Source organism: Callorhinus ursinus, unplaced genomic scaffold (genome assembly GCF_003265705.2).
Source record: "Callorhinus ursinus isolate GAN/ISIS: 27379988/994484 unplaced genomic scaffold, GSC_fseal_2.0 scaffold4, whole genome shotgun sequence".
Taxonomy (NCBI): Eukaryota; Metazoa; Chordata; class Mammalia; order Carnivora; family Otariidae; genus Callorhinus; species Callorhinus ursinus.
The window spans coordinates 133,690,166-133,706,568 of record NW_027397066.1 but is presented as its reverse complement, the minus strand read 5'-3'; the positions used below and the strand labels follow the sequence as shown (position 1 = coordinate 133,706,568).

The window sequence follows — 16,403 nt, the reverse complement described above, 5'->3', positions numbered from 1 at the left end:
GGTTTAAGTGTGATTGGACATTTACAGCATTTGGGGAGCTCAAGTGGAATCTCAAGAGTAAGAACAAGGCAGTGCATTTTTTCTGAAACTGAGCTTCATTGTAGTTTAGTTTTGTGGTCTTGCTACAGAAATGATGACACTTTTCAACATTTTTCTTCATCTCCCATGTGGGTTCTGGGGACAGGGTCAGGAGCCTTACAAAATGTTCTACTCTTCTGGGCTCCAAAGTTATCTATTTGTATTGCTTCTTGGCCTTTTGGCTAAGATTGAGTGCAGAATTTTCTATTTGTTTCCTTGCCTGTCAGGTTTTGGTTTAGGGCATTGGCTTGTCCCCCTTTCCTGGTTTGGCTGTGTTTGTTGGCTTTTTGGCAAGTTTTTATTTTTAAAAACTTGGTTCATATCTTTAGATATAAGAAAGGAGAATTTTGTGAGAGATTTTGATTCCCCCCTTTTATTTTATTTAAAAAAAATTTTTTTAAAGATTTTATTTATTTGTTTGTTAAAGAGAGAGAGAGAGATAGACAGAGAGAGAAAGCACAATCAGGGGCAGGGGCAGAGGGCAGAGAGAGAAACAGGCTCCCCTCTGAGCAGGGAGCCCAATGTGGGACTTGATCCCAGGACCCTGGGATCATGACCTGAGCCGAAGGCAGATGCTTAGCCATCTGAGCCACCCAGGCGCCCCTTGATTCTCCCATTTTAGCAGAGAAATTGAATATTAGCACTTAGCACTGAGAAAACTTGTGCTTAGCAAATACCTACTATACTGTAGTAGGTACTTTATTTTGTCCACATAACTCTATCTGATCATTATTGTCATTTCCATTTACAGGTGGAAAAACTGCTTCTAAGAAGTTTAAGTGAAACATTACTAAAAATTATTAAAGAGTTAAAATAATAAAATTATTTTCACATTCTCTTTTCTAAGTCAAATACATGATTTATCAGTTGATAGTCTACCTACAGAATTCCAACTTTTGCGTGATGTCAGCTTTAAATAGTTATTACTGTTTACTACCTATTTTTCTGTTGTCTATTTCATTTCCATTATTGAGGCTCTTACATCAGAATTGCATGAGCTATACAAAGATTCATTAAAATAACAACCAGAAGTAGTTATTAACTGAAATTTAAGTTCATTGCTATTGTTACTTATGGAATAAGTGAGAGCATTGTAAATCATTAAAATATTACTGAAAATTAATTTAAAAAACAAATTAATTTTCATATTTATGTAATGATTTTTGTATATTTATAAATGTTATAAATAAAACAAGTAAGATAAGTCATTTGGCTCTGGCTATGATGAGGCATTAATTATTTTTATAAGCAAGTTTGTTGTGTATCTACAGAGCAAGGGAGGAAGTGGTTTGCAAAGGTCTGAAGAATTTCTCCTTGCAGGCTGCCAGTGCTTTGTTGGTTTTGTAGGAGGGGGATGTACACACCCCATGTTCATGTTCACGTTCTGAGATATCCACCCAGACCTCAGAAAACAGCAATGGAAATCAGGTGAGGTGACAGCATTCCAGAACACAGGGCTGTTTCTGTGGTTAGTGTTTCACTGCTGCTAGGAAATTTATGAGATTAGGGGGTTGGGTCAGTGCCAGTAGATGTTGATTTTCATTCACTCTGGTTCTTAGCAGGCCCTGTATTGAACTGAACTTTTACAAATGAACTATTTCAATGTGCTGCATTTTTACCATTAACTTACAATGCAGTGCTTGAAATCACGGGTTTGGGGCCCTGTGCTAATCCTTGGTCCCTCACCATTGCTCTCTAATTTAAGGGGTTCACTGTATATGGCCTTGGCTGCAACATTTAGGTCCAACAAATTCACACAGTGTAGTTATTTATGCTGCTTCTCTTTTCTTTTTCTTTTTTTAAAGATTCATTTATTTGGGGCACCTGGGTGGCTCAGTGGTTAAGCATCTACTTTCAGCTCAGGTCATGATCCCAGGGTCCTGGGATTGAGCCCCTCATCGGGCTCCCTGCTCAGCAGGGAGCCTGCTTCTCCTTCTCTCACTCCCCCTGCTTGTGTTCTCTGTCTCGCTCACTCTCTCTTTCTTTCAAATAAATAAATAAAATCTCGGGAAAAAAAGATTTATTTATTTACTTATTTTAGAGAGAGCGAGCGGGAGTGGGGGGGGTGGGGGTGGAGAAGGGCAGGGAGAGGAAGAGAGAACCTCAAGCAGACTGCCCTCTGAGCACGGAGCCCTAGGCAGGGCTCAATCCCAGGACGCTGAGATCATGACCTGAACTGAAACCAAGAGTTGGACATTTAACTGACCGAGCCAACCCAGGAGCCCCTCTTTTCTTTTTCTTAATCTTATTCCTTTCCTCTCCCTTTCTACCTTATTGTACCTCAACACAACACACACACAGAAAAAAAGGGAGTGAAAGAAGAGGAGAAGAAGAGGTGATATCAGGATAGATGTGGGGAATTTTAGAATGCAGAAGGAAGCGGGACAAACCTGCTTATACTTCCCCAAGATAGAACATACCTTTTTCCAGGGAGATCTTTTTTTCAACAGCAACATCTTCAAACACACAAGCTTTTTAGTAATTAGCTTTTACCTTCCCTTCCATCTTCCCAAAGCATTTGCTTCTTCCCACCCATTACTTCCTCCCACCAGAAGGCAGGAACATAGAACATAGGAATTGTAGCCAAAGTTGCAAAATTGGAAACTTAGCATTTTTAAGAAAATAGCTTTTGGTATGTGTGTTTCTATATTTTAATTCCTTCATTTTTAAGGACGTCTGGGGCAGTGAGCAGAATGGTTTTTCATACTTGAGTAATGATCCCCCTGAAGTTTGATTCTCTGATTTCTCTTGAGGTATCCCAAGGTAGTGTAATGAGTGCTGTCCTCAAAGAACACTGTGGTAGGGGTTATGGGTTCCTATGTGTTAGTATTGCTGCATGAACAGCATTGATGACAGATATATATGTTTACTAAAAAAGTGATTTTTCTAGCTAAAAAATGATGTAATGATGCTAGTGTTAAAAAGGAGACAGCAGGCCCCAAATGGTGTCACTGGTGCTAATCCCCACATCAGCAAACCGAGACTTAATACCTAACCTAACGGCAGTCTTAACTCCCCAGGAATGTGACCTTTAACCAGCCAACCTGAAATTTCCCGGTTAGCACTAGGAGGTAATCTGCTGATAACCCCCTTCTGTTTCTCTTAGGAGGGCAACCTTGCCTAAAACAATGCATTCTTTGTTAATAATTTCCTTTTTTTGGTTCCCCCTCTGCCTTTAGAAAACTTTTCTTTCTTTTTTTTTTAAATTTTATTTATTTATTTGAGAGAGAGAGAACATGAGCGGAGGAGAGGGGCGGAGGGAGAGGGAGAAGCAGACTCTCCACTGAACAGGGAGCCCAATTCAGGGCTTGATCGCAGGACTCTGGGATCATGACCTCAGCCAAAGGCAGACGCTTAACCGACTGAGCCACCCAGGTGCCCCTAGAAACCTTTCCTTTTCTATGGCTCAACAGAGCTTCTTTCTACCTGCTAGCTTGGATGCTGCTTGATTCATGAATCATTAAATAAAGCCAATTTGATCAATTTATTCAGTTGAATATTTGTTATTTAACACAGTGTGGATAAAAATTAGTGACACAGACCAAGAAAAATCTGGTGTGAGTGCTGCATGGGCTCAGTAGATATTCGCTGAGTGAATGAATGAATGAATGAATGAGGCTCTATCCTCAAACACACTTCAGAGAAAATCCAGTCTCTTCTTCTACAGTAAAATTTGGGAACTGGGGCACTTACCGAAAACACAGTTTTCCAGTCTTTTCCATTGGACATTCTGATTTACGTGGTCAGTAGGGGGTCTAGGGATCTATATTTTTCATAAGTGTTCCAGCTGAGTCTTAGAGCCAAGGTTTGGGAGAACTGCATTAGGAAATTCACCCCAGTCAGCTAGAGCCCTTCCCACATGTGGTGGAACACAGCTCGATTTTGTAACAGAAAAATCCTGTCAATCAGAGGAAGCATATTTCTTTTCCTTTAGCAAAATTGCTGACTGTTAATAAATAATGAGTAGTCCAAACACTTAAATAAGACTAATGCAAGTGGTCCCTCATTTAAGGGCACGTTGCTTATATCTTTCTTATTATACTTACTGTAATCTGTTTCATACTATGCTTATTTATATGTGTATTTTATCTCCTTATGAGAGTATAGTAGGAAATAATCTTAGAAACTTAAGCATTTTTTATATACTTCAGTGACTACAGAGTACTTTTTAGCATATTTAAAATGTGGTATAGGAAATACTAAAACATTATTTCGCTTGCACCAAGTGTTTGTTATAATTTAGTTTTATGGAAAAGTGGATTACACATCAATGAGAATTCTGGACAAGGCACCTCTCCCGCCCATGTTCTCAGATTCTCCTGGCACTGGTGTGGGGTGCGGGGCAGGGGTGGAGGTTCAAGGGATGAGGTCTGGACGTGAATGGGAAAGGCCCAAGTTTCTTTTCTTTCTTCTTTTTTTAAAATATGTTTTTATTTATTTTAGGTAGGCTCCATACCCAACATGGGGCTTGAACTCACGACCCTGAGATCAAGAGTTGCATGCCCCACTGACTGAGCCAGCCAGGTACGCCCCAGGTCCAAGTTTCTTGAATGCACTAAATTGCTATGGTGCTATTATCAGGCTTTCCTCAAATAGTTTCCTGGGTTTCTCCATGAGAAGAGAGCTCTGTGGTGAAATATGTTTAGAAATGCTGCGTCCTATATCTCCACTTAGGATTAATAATGCATGCTGGCAGGAGGAAAGGAGAAGTCAGGCATTAAAGAAATATCTTGAATTTTGTTGAATTCTTGTTATAAGACGCCATACATTTTGGAAAGTGTTTGCTTTTGCATTTGCCTAAGAAAGAGTATGCCTAGATCACTGGTTTTCAAAACGTAGATCCAGGACCAGCAGCATCAGCATCACTTGGGGACTTGGAAGAAAAGCATATTCTTGAGCCACACTCCAGGGGCATTGAATCTGAAACTGGAGATGGGGCTGAGCCATCTAGATTTTAACAAGCCTGATCTGCTGGCCTGCTCAAGTTTGAAAACCGCTGCTGTGCACTGATTAATCACTTTCTAGGTGTTCTGAATATGGCAATAAAATTGTCTGTGCATGGGAAAGTGAATCATTTCAAAATGTTAATGAGTGTGGGGTGCCTGGGTGGCTCAGCCGTTAAGTGTCTGCCTTCGGCTCAGGTCATGATCCCGGGGTCCTGGGATCGAGCCCCGTGTGGGCCTCCTTGCTCAGTGGGAAGCCTGTTTCTCCCTCTCCCACTCCCCCTGCTTGTGCTCTTTCTCTTGCTGTGTCTCTCTCTGTCAAATAAATAAATAAAATCTTAAAAAAGGAGATGTTAACGGGTGTGATATTCATCTGCTGTGTTCGTTAAACGCAGATTTCTGGGCTCCTGTATCACCTACAAGTTCAGCATTTCAGCGGGGGGAGCTCAGAACTCTAGCACCTCTCACCAGCCCCCAGGACAATGCTGCAGCTAGTTCTGAGACCTGGCTTCCCAAAAGTTCGCACAGATTTGCAGGAGCCACTCCTTTGATATTTGGGTTTTGAATAATCAAAAGTTAAGGGACCTGAGTCTCTGAGAGGAGGCCAGAACAAAGGAGGTTATAAGGATGCTGCACTGAACGGTCTCGTCTTTTGTTCAAATGAAGGCGTTAAGTCCCATGGGTTACAGAGCATACCTGCTTATTGACTAATGAATGAATAATTTATAAAGTTTGGATTTACGTAAAGTGGGGCATTCCTGATTCTTAGACATTTACTCAATTCTCAGCACCCATTCTTGGGATATATGGAGAATCTTTTTCTCAGAAAGTAATGATCCCCAAAGTAAAGGTGCCCAGGGCCATTAGAATAAACCTTGGGACCGCTGGCTGGCCAGGCAGAACAATTCTCCCAGCTAACTATGTGACAATAGTAGTTTGCTGGAAAGAATGCAGTAGCCTGTTTGTAGGCTTTTAATACCTTTGGACGCAACTCTGAGGAAATTAAGGTGTGTGACGTTATCTTGGGCCTATTTTAAAGGAAATTAAGGCCACTAAAGAAACTGTCCTTTGTGGCCTATCTAGTAGGAAGTGCTCTGAGATGGAAGTTTTGGTGAAGTTAACCCAAACATTGTTAAACATTGTTGGATAAACAGTGAGGTTAAATTGAGGTTTGTCGGGAAGCCTGGGTGGCTCAGTCGGTTAAGCGTCTGCCATCAGCTCAGGTCATGATCCCAGGGTCCTGGGATCGAGTCCCGCATCTGGCTCCTTGCTCAGCAGGGAATCTGCTTCTCCCTCTGCCTGCAACTCCCCCTGCTTGTGCTCTCTCTCTCTCTTTCTCTGACAAATAAGTAAAATCTTAAAAAAAAAAAATGAATTGAGGTTTGTCGAGCAAAGGGGGACAAAAAGAGAGGAGCAAACCGAGAAACAGACTCTTGACTGTAGAGAACAAACTGATGATCACCAGACGGGAGGTGGGTGGGGGATGGGTGAAATAGGTGATGGGGATTCAGGAGGGCGCTTGTGGCGATGAGCACCAGGTGTTGTATGGAAGTGTTGAATTACGGGTGTTGAATCCATACTACACTGTATGTTAACTAACTGGAATTTAAATAAAAGCTTAAAAAAATAAACTGAGGTTTGTCTGTATAGAAAAGTCAAGGGTTCAGCTACTTAGGTAGTGCCCATTCTATTTTGAGAATAAGAGATCGAAAACCACGTATTTTTGAGCATACAATGCATGCTTGTATATTAATACATACTCATGACCCATGTCACTTTTCCTCTTGCATTTTTAACCTTAAAAAAGGTAAGTCACCAACTTTAAGTGGAATATTCTAAAGTGAGAAGAGCTAAGTTCTACATCAAACTTCCTGGCATTGCCATCATTCTGACACCTGGATAAAAAGCTGTATTTAGGAAATGAAGGAATATTTGATGTTCCAGAATTTTCAATTCAGGCTCAGTTACAAATTAAAGGAGTCCTTGAATACACTTCAAACATTCTTAACATCTTTTTAAAATTTAAAAATATATGTTATCACCATCACACTCGTAAATAAATACTGTGTATCTAATTCTCATAGGTTAGGAAGTGTCAAGCCAGTGACAGGAAAATATTTTGGGGTATTAACAAAGTTTTTCTTCCCTTGAATTTTTTGCATTCTCTGTCCTTTTACCTACAGCAGGCAGCTAAATTTTTCCACTTTCATTGCCTTGGGGAAAGGACAAGCAGAAGCTTGCAGATAACAAAAGGAGTCAAATTCTTAGCAATTGATTTTCAAAGGCCTATATTTGAGCATTGAGATTTGGAAAAACAAAAAAGGAGGGCGGGCTTTGCTGTTCCTCATCTGCACAAGATACCTGGACCAGAGAAGGAGAGAATGGAAGGGTCTTCTTGCTCTCCCTTCTCCCTAGGCAGCAGAATCTGGGGGAAACCAGAAACTCCTTACCTTCATTACATCTGCAAAGACCTTATTTCCAAATAAGGTCACATTCTGAGGTTGTAGGTGGACATGAATTTTTAGCAGATACTAGCCAACTACACCACTCAAAATGTATTAGAAGAGATTTCTATTTCCCCTGTGGATGATAGAAATACTAACATGGAAACAGAATAACAAATGTCTTCATCTTTTTTCCTGTAGACATCCTTTTCCTCTGCTAAAGTGAGGAATGTTCAAAGAATCTACTGAGGGGGGCGCCTGGGTGGCTCAGATGGTTAAGCGTCTGCCTTCGGCTCAGGTCATGATCCCAGGGTCCTGGGATCGAGTCCCGCATCGGGCTCCCTGCTAGGCGCGGAGCCTGCTTCTCCCTCTGCCTCTCTCTCTCTCTCTCTCTCTGACTCTCATGAATAAATAAATAAAACATTTAAAAAAAAAAAAGAATCTACTGAGGGATGGTATCAGAGCTTGGGTCCTCATGGTAGAGTAATTCAACTTGGCTCCAATAGGGGGATGAGGTGGGTTGATGTGACTTCGACGGAGAGCCCTCTTTGTATGACCATCTGCTTATAATACAAAAGAAGGAATGCTAGCAAATTTCTAATCTGGAAATGCAGAGTTCTTTTTATTTTTATTTTTTTAAAGATTTTATTTATTTATTTCAGAGAGAGAGAGACAGAGAATGAGAGATAGAAAGCACGAGAGGGAAGAGGGTCAGAGGGAGAAGCAGACTCCCTGCTGAGCAGGAAGCCCGATGTGGGACTCGATCCCGGGACTCCAGGATCATGACCTGAGCTGAAGGCAGTCGCTTAACCAACTGAGCCACCCAGGTGCCCCAGAGTTCTTTTTAAATAAGAATCTAGAGGTAGTGAATAAATGCCATAGTATCTGAGAATTTGATTCTACTTTATTATTTCATTTTTACTACTGAGTTAGTACTCAGTTTAAAATGGACATAAATGATTTCTCAGTGAAGGTTTCACCTTTTTCTAATCCAATTCCCTCAGTATTTACCCAGATGTATTCTCCCAAGTATCTGAGAGTTTTAGCTGAAAAAGCGAAAGGTCCCACTTTTTTTGATTTGTCATTCTTGCAACAAATACTGCTCTAATGATTCCTGAAGTTTTTTTTTTTTTTTTTTTTTGGTCCCTAGCCTTGTTTGATCGCATCTGTGACAGTTCTGAGAAGAAAAATGGGTTAGTGATACATGGCAAAAACATATGGAAAATTGTGTGGGAATATATCAAATGGTATAACTCAGGGGAAAAATTGTTCATTTTCATATTGAAGCTTATCAGTAAGGATCAAAGTTATAAAAATGGTGCAATTGATTTTGACAAATGTGTGTCTGTATATGTCTATGAATCCTGTATTGCCCAAATATTTTAGGAAGAAAGGGATTTTTGTGAATGCAGTGGAAAACTTTAAATCTATTGCTTTTGTTTGCATTATGTCCATGAAAAATGTTCAGTGAGTAGATGTGTTATATTTTTTATACTGAGACATTTTATTTTATTTTTATATTCAGTAAACTATCCCATTATCGAGAAATTATTTTTTAAAAGAAAACTGGGAATTCAATTGCCAAATCAGAGTGCTTCTTTAAAATGCCTGTGATAATACAAAGGTTGTATTTTTTTTCCAAATATATTTAGTTCATATTCCAGTTCAATACATGAGGAATCAGTTTAATTTATTTAATGGTGTTTCATTTTCTTGGTGACTCTGCTAAATTTTATTACTACTATTTTGATTTGACTTACTTTTCTATTTTAATAATTATTATTAGTGTCAATGTTAAGTAGCTTGGAGGTATTTTTTTGGATATATCTTAAAAGTTCTAATTAAGGAAAAGTAGTCCCCTTCCATTACAAAAAATTTTTTCATTTGGCAATATGCTGTTAAGTCGTAAATGATCCCTCTAAAATTGATTTTTAGCTGTGGGTTTTTCTTTAATTTATATGTTAAGATACTGTATTTTATGTGATTATAAATATATTTAATGATGCTTATTCAAATATGCATGAGATTTACATATTTTGAAAAGAACCAACTTTCTGACTTAATTTAATTGGCATTAAACAGAATATAAACATGAATATCTTAAAAATGAACAGCCAGGGGAACACAAATTACCCAGATACTATAAAATGAGAAGAAGGAAAAAAAAAAACAACCCACAGCTGGTGAAGGGGATTCCGTAATAAGATGCAAGAGAAATAACTGCATTTCATCATTTTTATCACCCGGGCCCTAAAGGTAGTGGTGAAATTCTGTTATCCTTCCTGGGATGTCCTAGCCTGCTCACCCATGGACAGCAACAGCGTGTCAGCTGACCATGGTTGAGGTTTTGACCAGAGTTCAATTTTTTTTAAATATATGTATTTCTAGATGACTGCAACCAATGCAGTGTCAGGGTTTCTTACAGAATCGAACACATGTGATTATAATGATAATGGAGTTTGTTAGCAAATGAGCATGCTGGCATACCACGGAACACTTGATTCTCGTTTACTTCTACTGATGTTACTATTTCACGTGTATTCCTTATTTTCTGCTCGCTTGGGTGTCGGTCAGTGGTTCTCAAAGTGTAGTGTGCGTCGGAATTGTTCAGCCACTGGCTGAGCTTCGGATTCACCCGGGCTGGTCTGGGGCCTGAGAACTTGCATTCTTAACTTCGTGGCTAATGCTGAGGAGTTTGGTCCAGAACTACACGGGGAGATTCGCTGGTCTAGATGAATTTCAGGAGAGATATATTTCTTTTCTTTTTTTTAAAAAAGATTTTATTTATTTATTCATAAGAGACAGAGAGAGAGAGAGAGGGAGAGAGAGAGAGAGAGAGGCAGAGGGAGAAGCAGGCTCCCCACTGAGCAGGGAGCCCAATGCGGGACTCAATCCCAGGACCCTGGGATCATGACCTGAGCCGAAGGCAGACGCTTAACCATCTGAGCCACCCAGGCGCCCAAGAGATATATTTCTGACATAAAACCAGTAATAGTTTAACATAGTATTTGTTACATAGACATGTTTTCATAAGAAGAGATTATGATTTCACCCATATTTCCAAAACTAGATTTGAGGGTTTTCAAATGTTGGCAATGGTGAATAAAGGAGGTTTTAAAATAGCATACTCGTTTTGGTCTAATAAAAACATTTTAATATTAATTGCTTTTCAAATGTCACTTGTATTTTTAATTAGTATTTTTGATTAAACAAAATGCTGTTCATTTTCATATGCCAAGATTTAAGGTCTTTATATACATCTATAGCTAGAACTTGAGTTATTTCATCTGTGACCTGAATATTTTATTTTTATGAATGAATTCCCTGCTCATGTCAGAGGTCCTTAAGACAACAAATTAGTAAAATTTTCAGAACAGATTGCTTATACTATTTTGACTCAACTTGTTTCACACTTCCCTTCATACATACAGACCAGGATTTCCCTGTTTTGAAGTCCAGTCAAATATAAGTAATTCCTGGGATCGAATTAAAAAGATGTAAACTCGAGAGTAACTACTGAATATAGGGGTCAATAATCTGATCTGCACAGATTGATTCCCTGATAGATAGATAGATAGATAGATAGATAGATAGATAGATATAGATATATGTAATTCACTTAATTCTCACAACAAATTTATTATTCCAATCTCACGAATAAGGAAAATGGGACTGAGCCAAAAAATGATTTGCCCAGGCAGGTAACAACATACAGAAAGAGGCACTTTTAGGATCTGAGCCTGAGCTTTCTGATGCCTGGTTGAGGAATCTTCCAACAATTCTGTTTCTATTTAAAGAGAAATCAAAGAAGGTAAGGAAAAGTCGTTATTGTGATTATTTTTGTAAACTACTGACAATATAATAATTTTACACGAGTGAATTCTGAGCGCTAATTGGGGGAAATTGATTCCAACTCAGGATTAAATCGTTTTTTAGGAGATTTCTGTTTTAGTCAATGACAGGGATTAGGAATCTTTTTTGCCTTTTAAAAACTATAAAACCTTTTGCAAAGGTTTGATGTTATGGATACTTTTTATTGAAAGTCTACATGTGCACAAATATATAGCATTTTATAGTTTCCAGGGAATTCACAGAACCCCCTGAAGATTTTCTTTCTTTCTTTTTTTTTTTTTTAAAGATTTTATTTATTTATTTGACAGAGAGAGACACAGCGAGAGAGGGAACACAAGCAGGGGGAGTGGGAGAGGGAGAAGCAGGCTTCCTGCCGAGCAGGGAGCCCGATGCGGGGCTCAATCCCAGGACCCTGGGATCATGACCCGAGACGAAGGCAGAGGCTTAACAACTGAGCCACCCAGGCGCCCCCCGCCAAGATTTTCTTGAACCTCAGAGTCTACTTACAATAAAACACAAGCCACTATTCTGGGATACACAGTCCAAGGGTGCAGTAGGGGTGGCAGGTATCTATTGAGTGCCACATAGAAATTAAAAGCAACTGCTTGGGTTTTTTTTCTTTGGAGGTAAAGATATTAAAATCTATTTAACAACCAGTTTATAAACTTAATGAGGTGAGCGAAATGATAAGTAAAGTCTAATTTATGAATATTGGGATAGACTCCGTTTGAGAGAGAAAAGAATAGAGGAAAAGACAAGCATGAAAGGGAAGTTGAGAGAGAGTGAAAAAAGGGATGGGGACAGTTACGGGGGCAGAATGGAAGTGGGGAGACACATGGAAACGATAAGATGGAATGAGAGAGAATGGCTCTCAGATCCAGAGAGCTGAATAAAGACTGGGAGGGAGAAAAAGTCAAAGAGGTGGAAAAAGAAGAAACCATGATGGGTGGATACATCTCTAACCCGACTTTTATTCCGATTGGTATTGTTTTCACAAGAGTTAAGTCCATCCTTGTCACCAGAACTCAAATTCTAAGTATAAAGGAATAGGCCTTAATATTTTCTCTGTTATATTCTCTCTATTAAAATTCACCAAGATAATTAATCAGGATAACTAACATAATTAAGGTGCAAATCTACAAATCTACACAGTTTACCTTCCCCCCCTAATAAACTATAATTACATTTTCAGGAGATGTGGGAAAACTTACCCACCTCCTGACTATCCCATAATCAATAGGATACACGTGCACCTACCGACCCACACACAGGCACACACACATCTACTTGTATGAACATGTAACTACAAAAGCAAGCATATGGAAAAATATCATTCCTTCAAATATGAGCTGCTGTTTCAATAAGTAAATAGACAAACCATGGTTGTTCCTAGAGATATTTAAATTGTTTAACTAACAGGACTTCCTAAAGTCACCACGTGGGGACTCTGAGTCACTGAGAGTTAATATCAATGCTTGTGGGGAAAGCAATGATAATAGCACCCGTGGTAGAATTTGCAGAAGAGGCTGCAGTCACTGCCTTCCCTCTGCGCAAGCCCCTGGCAGTGTGCCTTTGCAGCCCCTCTTAGCAGGGGTAGGGGCCCATTTGACCCCTTGAAACATGGCCGACCTTGTGACTCGCTTCGACAAGGACGTGGGGCGAGTGCGCCATTTTTGAGCCTAGGTGTCAAGAGGCCTTGTACGCTTCCAGTTCACTCCTGGGTGCCATGTCTCTACTGCGAGAACAAGCTTGGCTTGACCTGCGGGAGGACCACTCTGGAGCTGAGTCACTCTGGTTATCTCAGCCGAGGTCCCAGGCATGACGACAAAGCTGATCCACAGATAACCGCAGATGCCTGAGAAAGTCCAACTGAGCTGAGTTGTTGACCCACCGAATGGCCAGCGAAATAGATGATTACTTCTTATGTCACTAAGTTTGTAATAATAACAGCTCACTGATACACAACTTAACATTTACTGAATGCTAATTAGGTGTCAAGTACTGGGCTGAGCATCTTAGATACAGGATCTCATTGAATCTTTTGAAGACTGGGTGGTCACAGATCCTTTTATTATTCTCATATCACAGAGCAGAAAACAGCCATTTTAACCCTCTTCATAGCCAGAACTGAAGTCCAGATCTCCCGAGCCTGATCTCCACATCTGAATTTGCTGGATGGTAAATCCTGAGAAACTTGAGTAACTAAGTATCACGGTGAGGAGTGTTACTTTTGTTACTTGGTTTCTTTAAATTTAGCACTCAAGCAGGAACTCCCAAGCTTTTTTTTCACTGAGAAACTACTTTTGGTGGCAAATTTCCTGTCGCACGAAGTTTTTTCCTGCTTCCTGCCCACATTTCCACTGGTGGGAAGCCCTGAAGCCACTTTCTCTATCTGAACTGCTCGCAGCTTGAGAGTGGCTGGCAGTGGGCAGAACACTGTTTTCTTTTCTTCTTCTTTTTTTAATTTGTTCAGTATTCAGGTATTTTAACAAGATAGAGTATATATTTTTATATTACATATAAAAATTTATATTTATATATACTTGTATCTAATATATATTCAATTATAGTCACGCATATATATTTAAAAATATATTTTTAAAGAAGAAAACACATAGGTATAGCCATCCAAATCAAAGGCAATTTTAGCTTAAGCTCACCAGTTTAGAAAGTGTGTTTTGAGTTAACCTCCACCATCTAGAGACAATGTTCCAAACATTGAAGAGTTAACTCCTTCAAAGTCGTGCCTTAAAAAGTCTCTAATACTTCAGGGAGTGAAGACATCAAGTCCTCCTCAATGTATTATTTAGACAGCACTTCAAATCGTCATGCATGTTTTTGTCCTCCAAAAATAGTACCTTATTTCTCCATGAGTGAGAAATCTTATTATATTTACATTATTAACCGAAGCCCATTTTCCTAGTGAGTCAAATCCAGCCAACTGAAGTTCTTTTATACATTTGTGTTTTTGAGGCTTCAGAAATGTGAACAAAATTCTAACCCAAAGCCAAGTTTTCCAGATATTCTTGCTGGCTGGAAGCCCTACTTGTTGGCTTTGCAAGATTATAAATATGATTGTTGGTTAAGTAATAGGTAGGGAGGACTTAATTGTGTGTCCTTTTCTAGGAGGTCTCTTTTGCCCTTCAGAACTGTAGTCAGCAAAAGATAAGAGAGGGCAATAGCCGTTAACACTTAACTAGCACTTGCTGTATGCCTCTTTCTTCTAATCTCTTACATACAATCTTCCCAAATGCAAAGGGGCAGTTTCCAAACCCTTTCCTAACATGAGAAAACGGAGGCAAAGGGAGGCTAGAACACATTCGCAAGGCTACATCATTGGTTATCGTTGTACCCGGGTTCGAACCCGGCAGTGCGGCTCCAGAGCCCATATTCTCAGTCCCTACACCCTCCTGCCGGTAAGATGCTCGCTGGACCGGTGTGCGGGATAAAAAACTATGTGCACAATCACCACTGTCCTGAAATACTGGCTGTGAGACCAACACGTCGAAAAGAACGGATGTTTCAAGCTAATAAAAGAAATGTGAGACTTCCTTAAGTGACGTCTATTTTGTATTTCAGCTGAGTTTTCTCTTCCCCCTGTCCTCCCTGGGAGATGTGTCAGCGACTTCCCCTCGCTGCGTCCGCCCCGGGTCCGGCGGTGAGCACGGGCGGGCGCTCCACTCACCGCAGTCGTCCTCGTCAGCCCGGTTGCCGCAGTCGTCCACTCCGTTGCAGTGAAGTAGCTGAGGCAGGCACTTGGTGATATTCCCGCAGGGGAAATAGCCGAGGGAACACTCGACATCCTGCCCGCTCCCAGGAACCACTGATGAAGAACGAGGAGAGAAGGTTAATAAAAAAACATTTCCAAAAGTGGTTTTCTCCCAGTATCCCAAAACAGGCTCTCATTCCGGCAGGTATAGAAGGGAGCCTCACCTTGCTCACTAGCCTGAGGCCAGCTCTTTTCCAAGAACCTCCATGCTATGGGGACGTTCTTTTCCATGTTCCCAGAAGATGCCAGGAATCTCCTTTCTTTGCCTTTTCTCATGTTGTTTCCCACGTGGAATGTCACAGATAACCGTCCCCCTGCGGTTGGTTGTGGGAGCAGGACCGGGGGGCGGGGGGTGGCGTCCGCCCTGCTCCCACAACCAACCCTTCTTTTTCTATGAAATGTCTGCCATACTTTAGAGTTTAACTCAGTTCCTTTCTTCTCTTTCAAAAACCTCTCAGCCAATCATTTAAAAAATCAGGAATTTATTGCGTTCTCAGAATCAAGGTTGGTCTGGTACTAGAGGAAGAACACATAGAGACCATCAGGAAAGTACATGCACCCGCTCACTCACAGGTTGGAGAGTTCCTATGTGCGAGGCTTTGTGCAAGATTTTGTGCAAACTGCACTGAATGAAATAAAGTTCCTGCCCTTTTCAGATGGGCTTTTTTCACTTAGTAACATGCATTTAAAGATCCTCTATGTCTTTTTATGGCTTAATAACTAATTTCTTTTTAGTACTGAATAATATTCCATTGTCTGAATGTACCCACAGAAGGACATCTGTAGGTTGCACCCAGATTTTGGCAGTTATGAATAAAGTTGCTATAAAAATCCACATGCAGGTTTTTGTGTGGATATAAAGTAACTATGCCACTTTATAACCTCAGATTTATATAAACTTTGAAGATTACTGGGGACTCCCAAATGTAATTCTGTTGCTTATTATCCTTATCAAGTTTGTACCTGCTTGGAACTTTCTCGAATATTGTCAATTATAAGAAATAAGAACAGAATAGCTTGAACTGTCAATAGCATTTATTTTGTAAAAATGTATTTGTAATCTGTCATCAAGACATGAAAAGAATAAAAGTGGCTATTTTCTTTGTAAAGATGCCGCAGGACATTTAATAACAGGGCAAGTGACATTTTTATAGAGAAGAAATCTAGCTATGCCAGGTTTTGGCTGTACTTAGTTTTTCAGAGCACATCATTTGTTGAAGGAAATGGTTAAATCTATGTAATAATGAGCTATGTTGTAAATAGTACTTTCACTTGTGAAATTATTTTAAAATTATCAATATTTTTTCAACAAACTGA

General features: G+C 39.9%; 1 protein-coding gene and 1 long non-coding RNA gene across 2 annotated transcripts in view; one reads left to right on the top strand and one right to left on the bottom strand.

The window, feature by feature from the left end:
• The window catches only part of RXFP1 (relaxin family peptide receptor 1), a 60,377-nt gene extending 45,030 nt beyond the window's left edge, over positions 1 to 15,347 (bottom strand). Inside the window, exons 1-2 of the mRNA XM_025874376.2 lie at positions 15,251 to 15,347; positions 15,003 to 15,140 (exon numbers count right to left, since the gene is read on the bottom strand). Of these exons, the coding sequence (XP_025730161.2) occupies positions 15,003 to 15,140; positions 15,251 to 15,317 (205 nt within the window). The 5' untranslated portion in view covers positions 15,318 to 15,347. The remainder of the gene's footprint in view (positions 1 to 15,002; positions 15,141 to 15,250) is intronic.
• Positions 1,419 to 13,687, top strand: LOC141372663 (uncharacterized). Its single transcript, XR_012378056.1, has 3 exons — positions 1,419 to 1,506; positions 4,522 to 4,602; positions 13,406 to 13,687. It is a non-coding gene; the product is annotated as an uncharacterized lncRNA (long non-coding RNA).
• Positions 15,348 to 16,403: the final 1,056 nt, after the last annotated feature.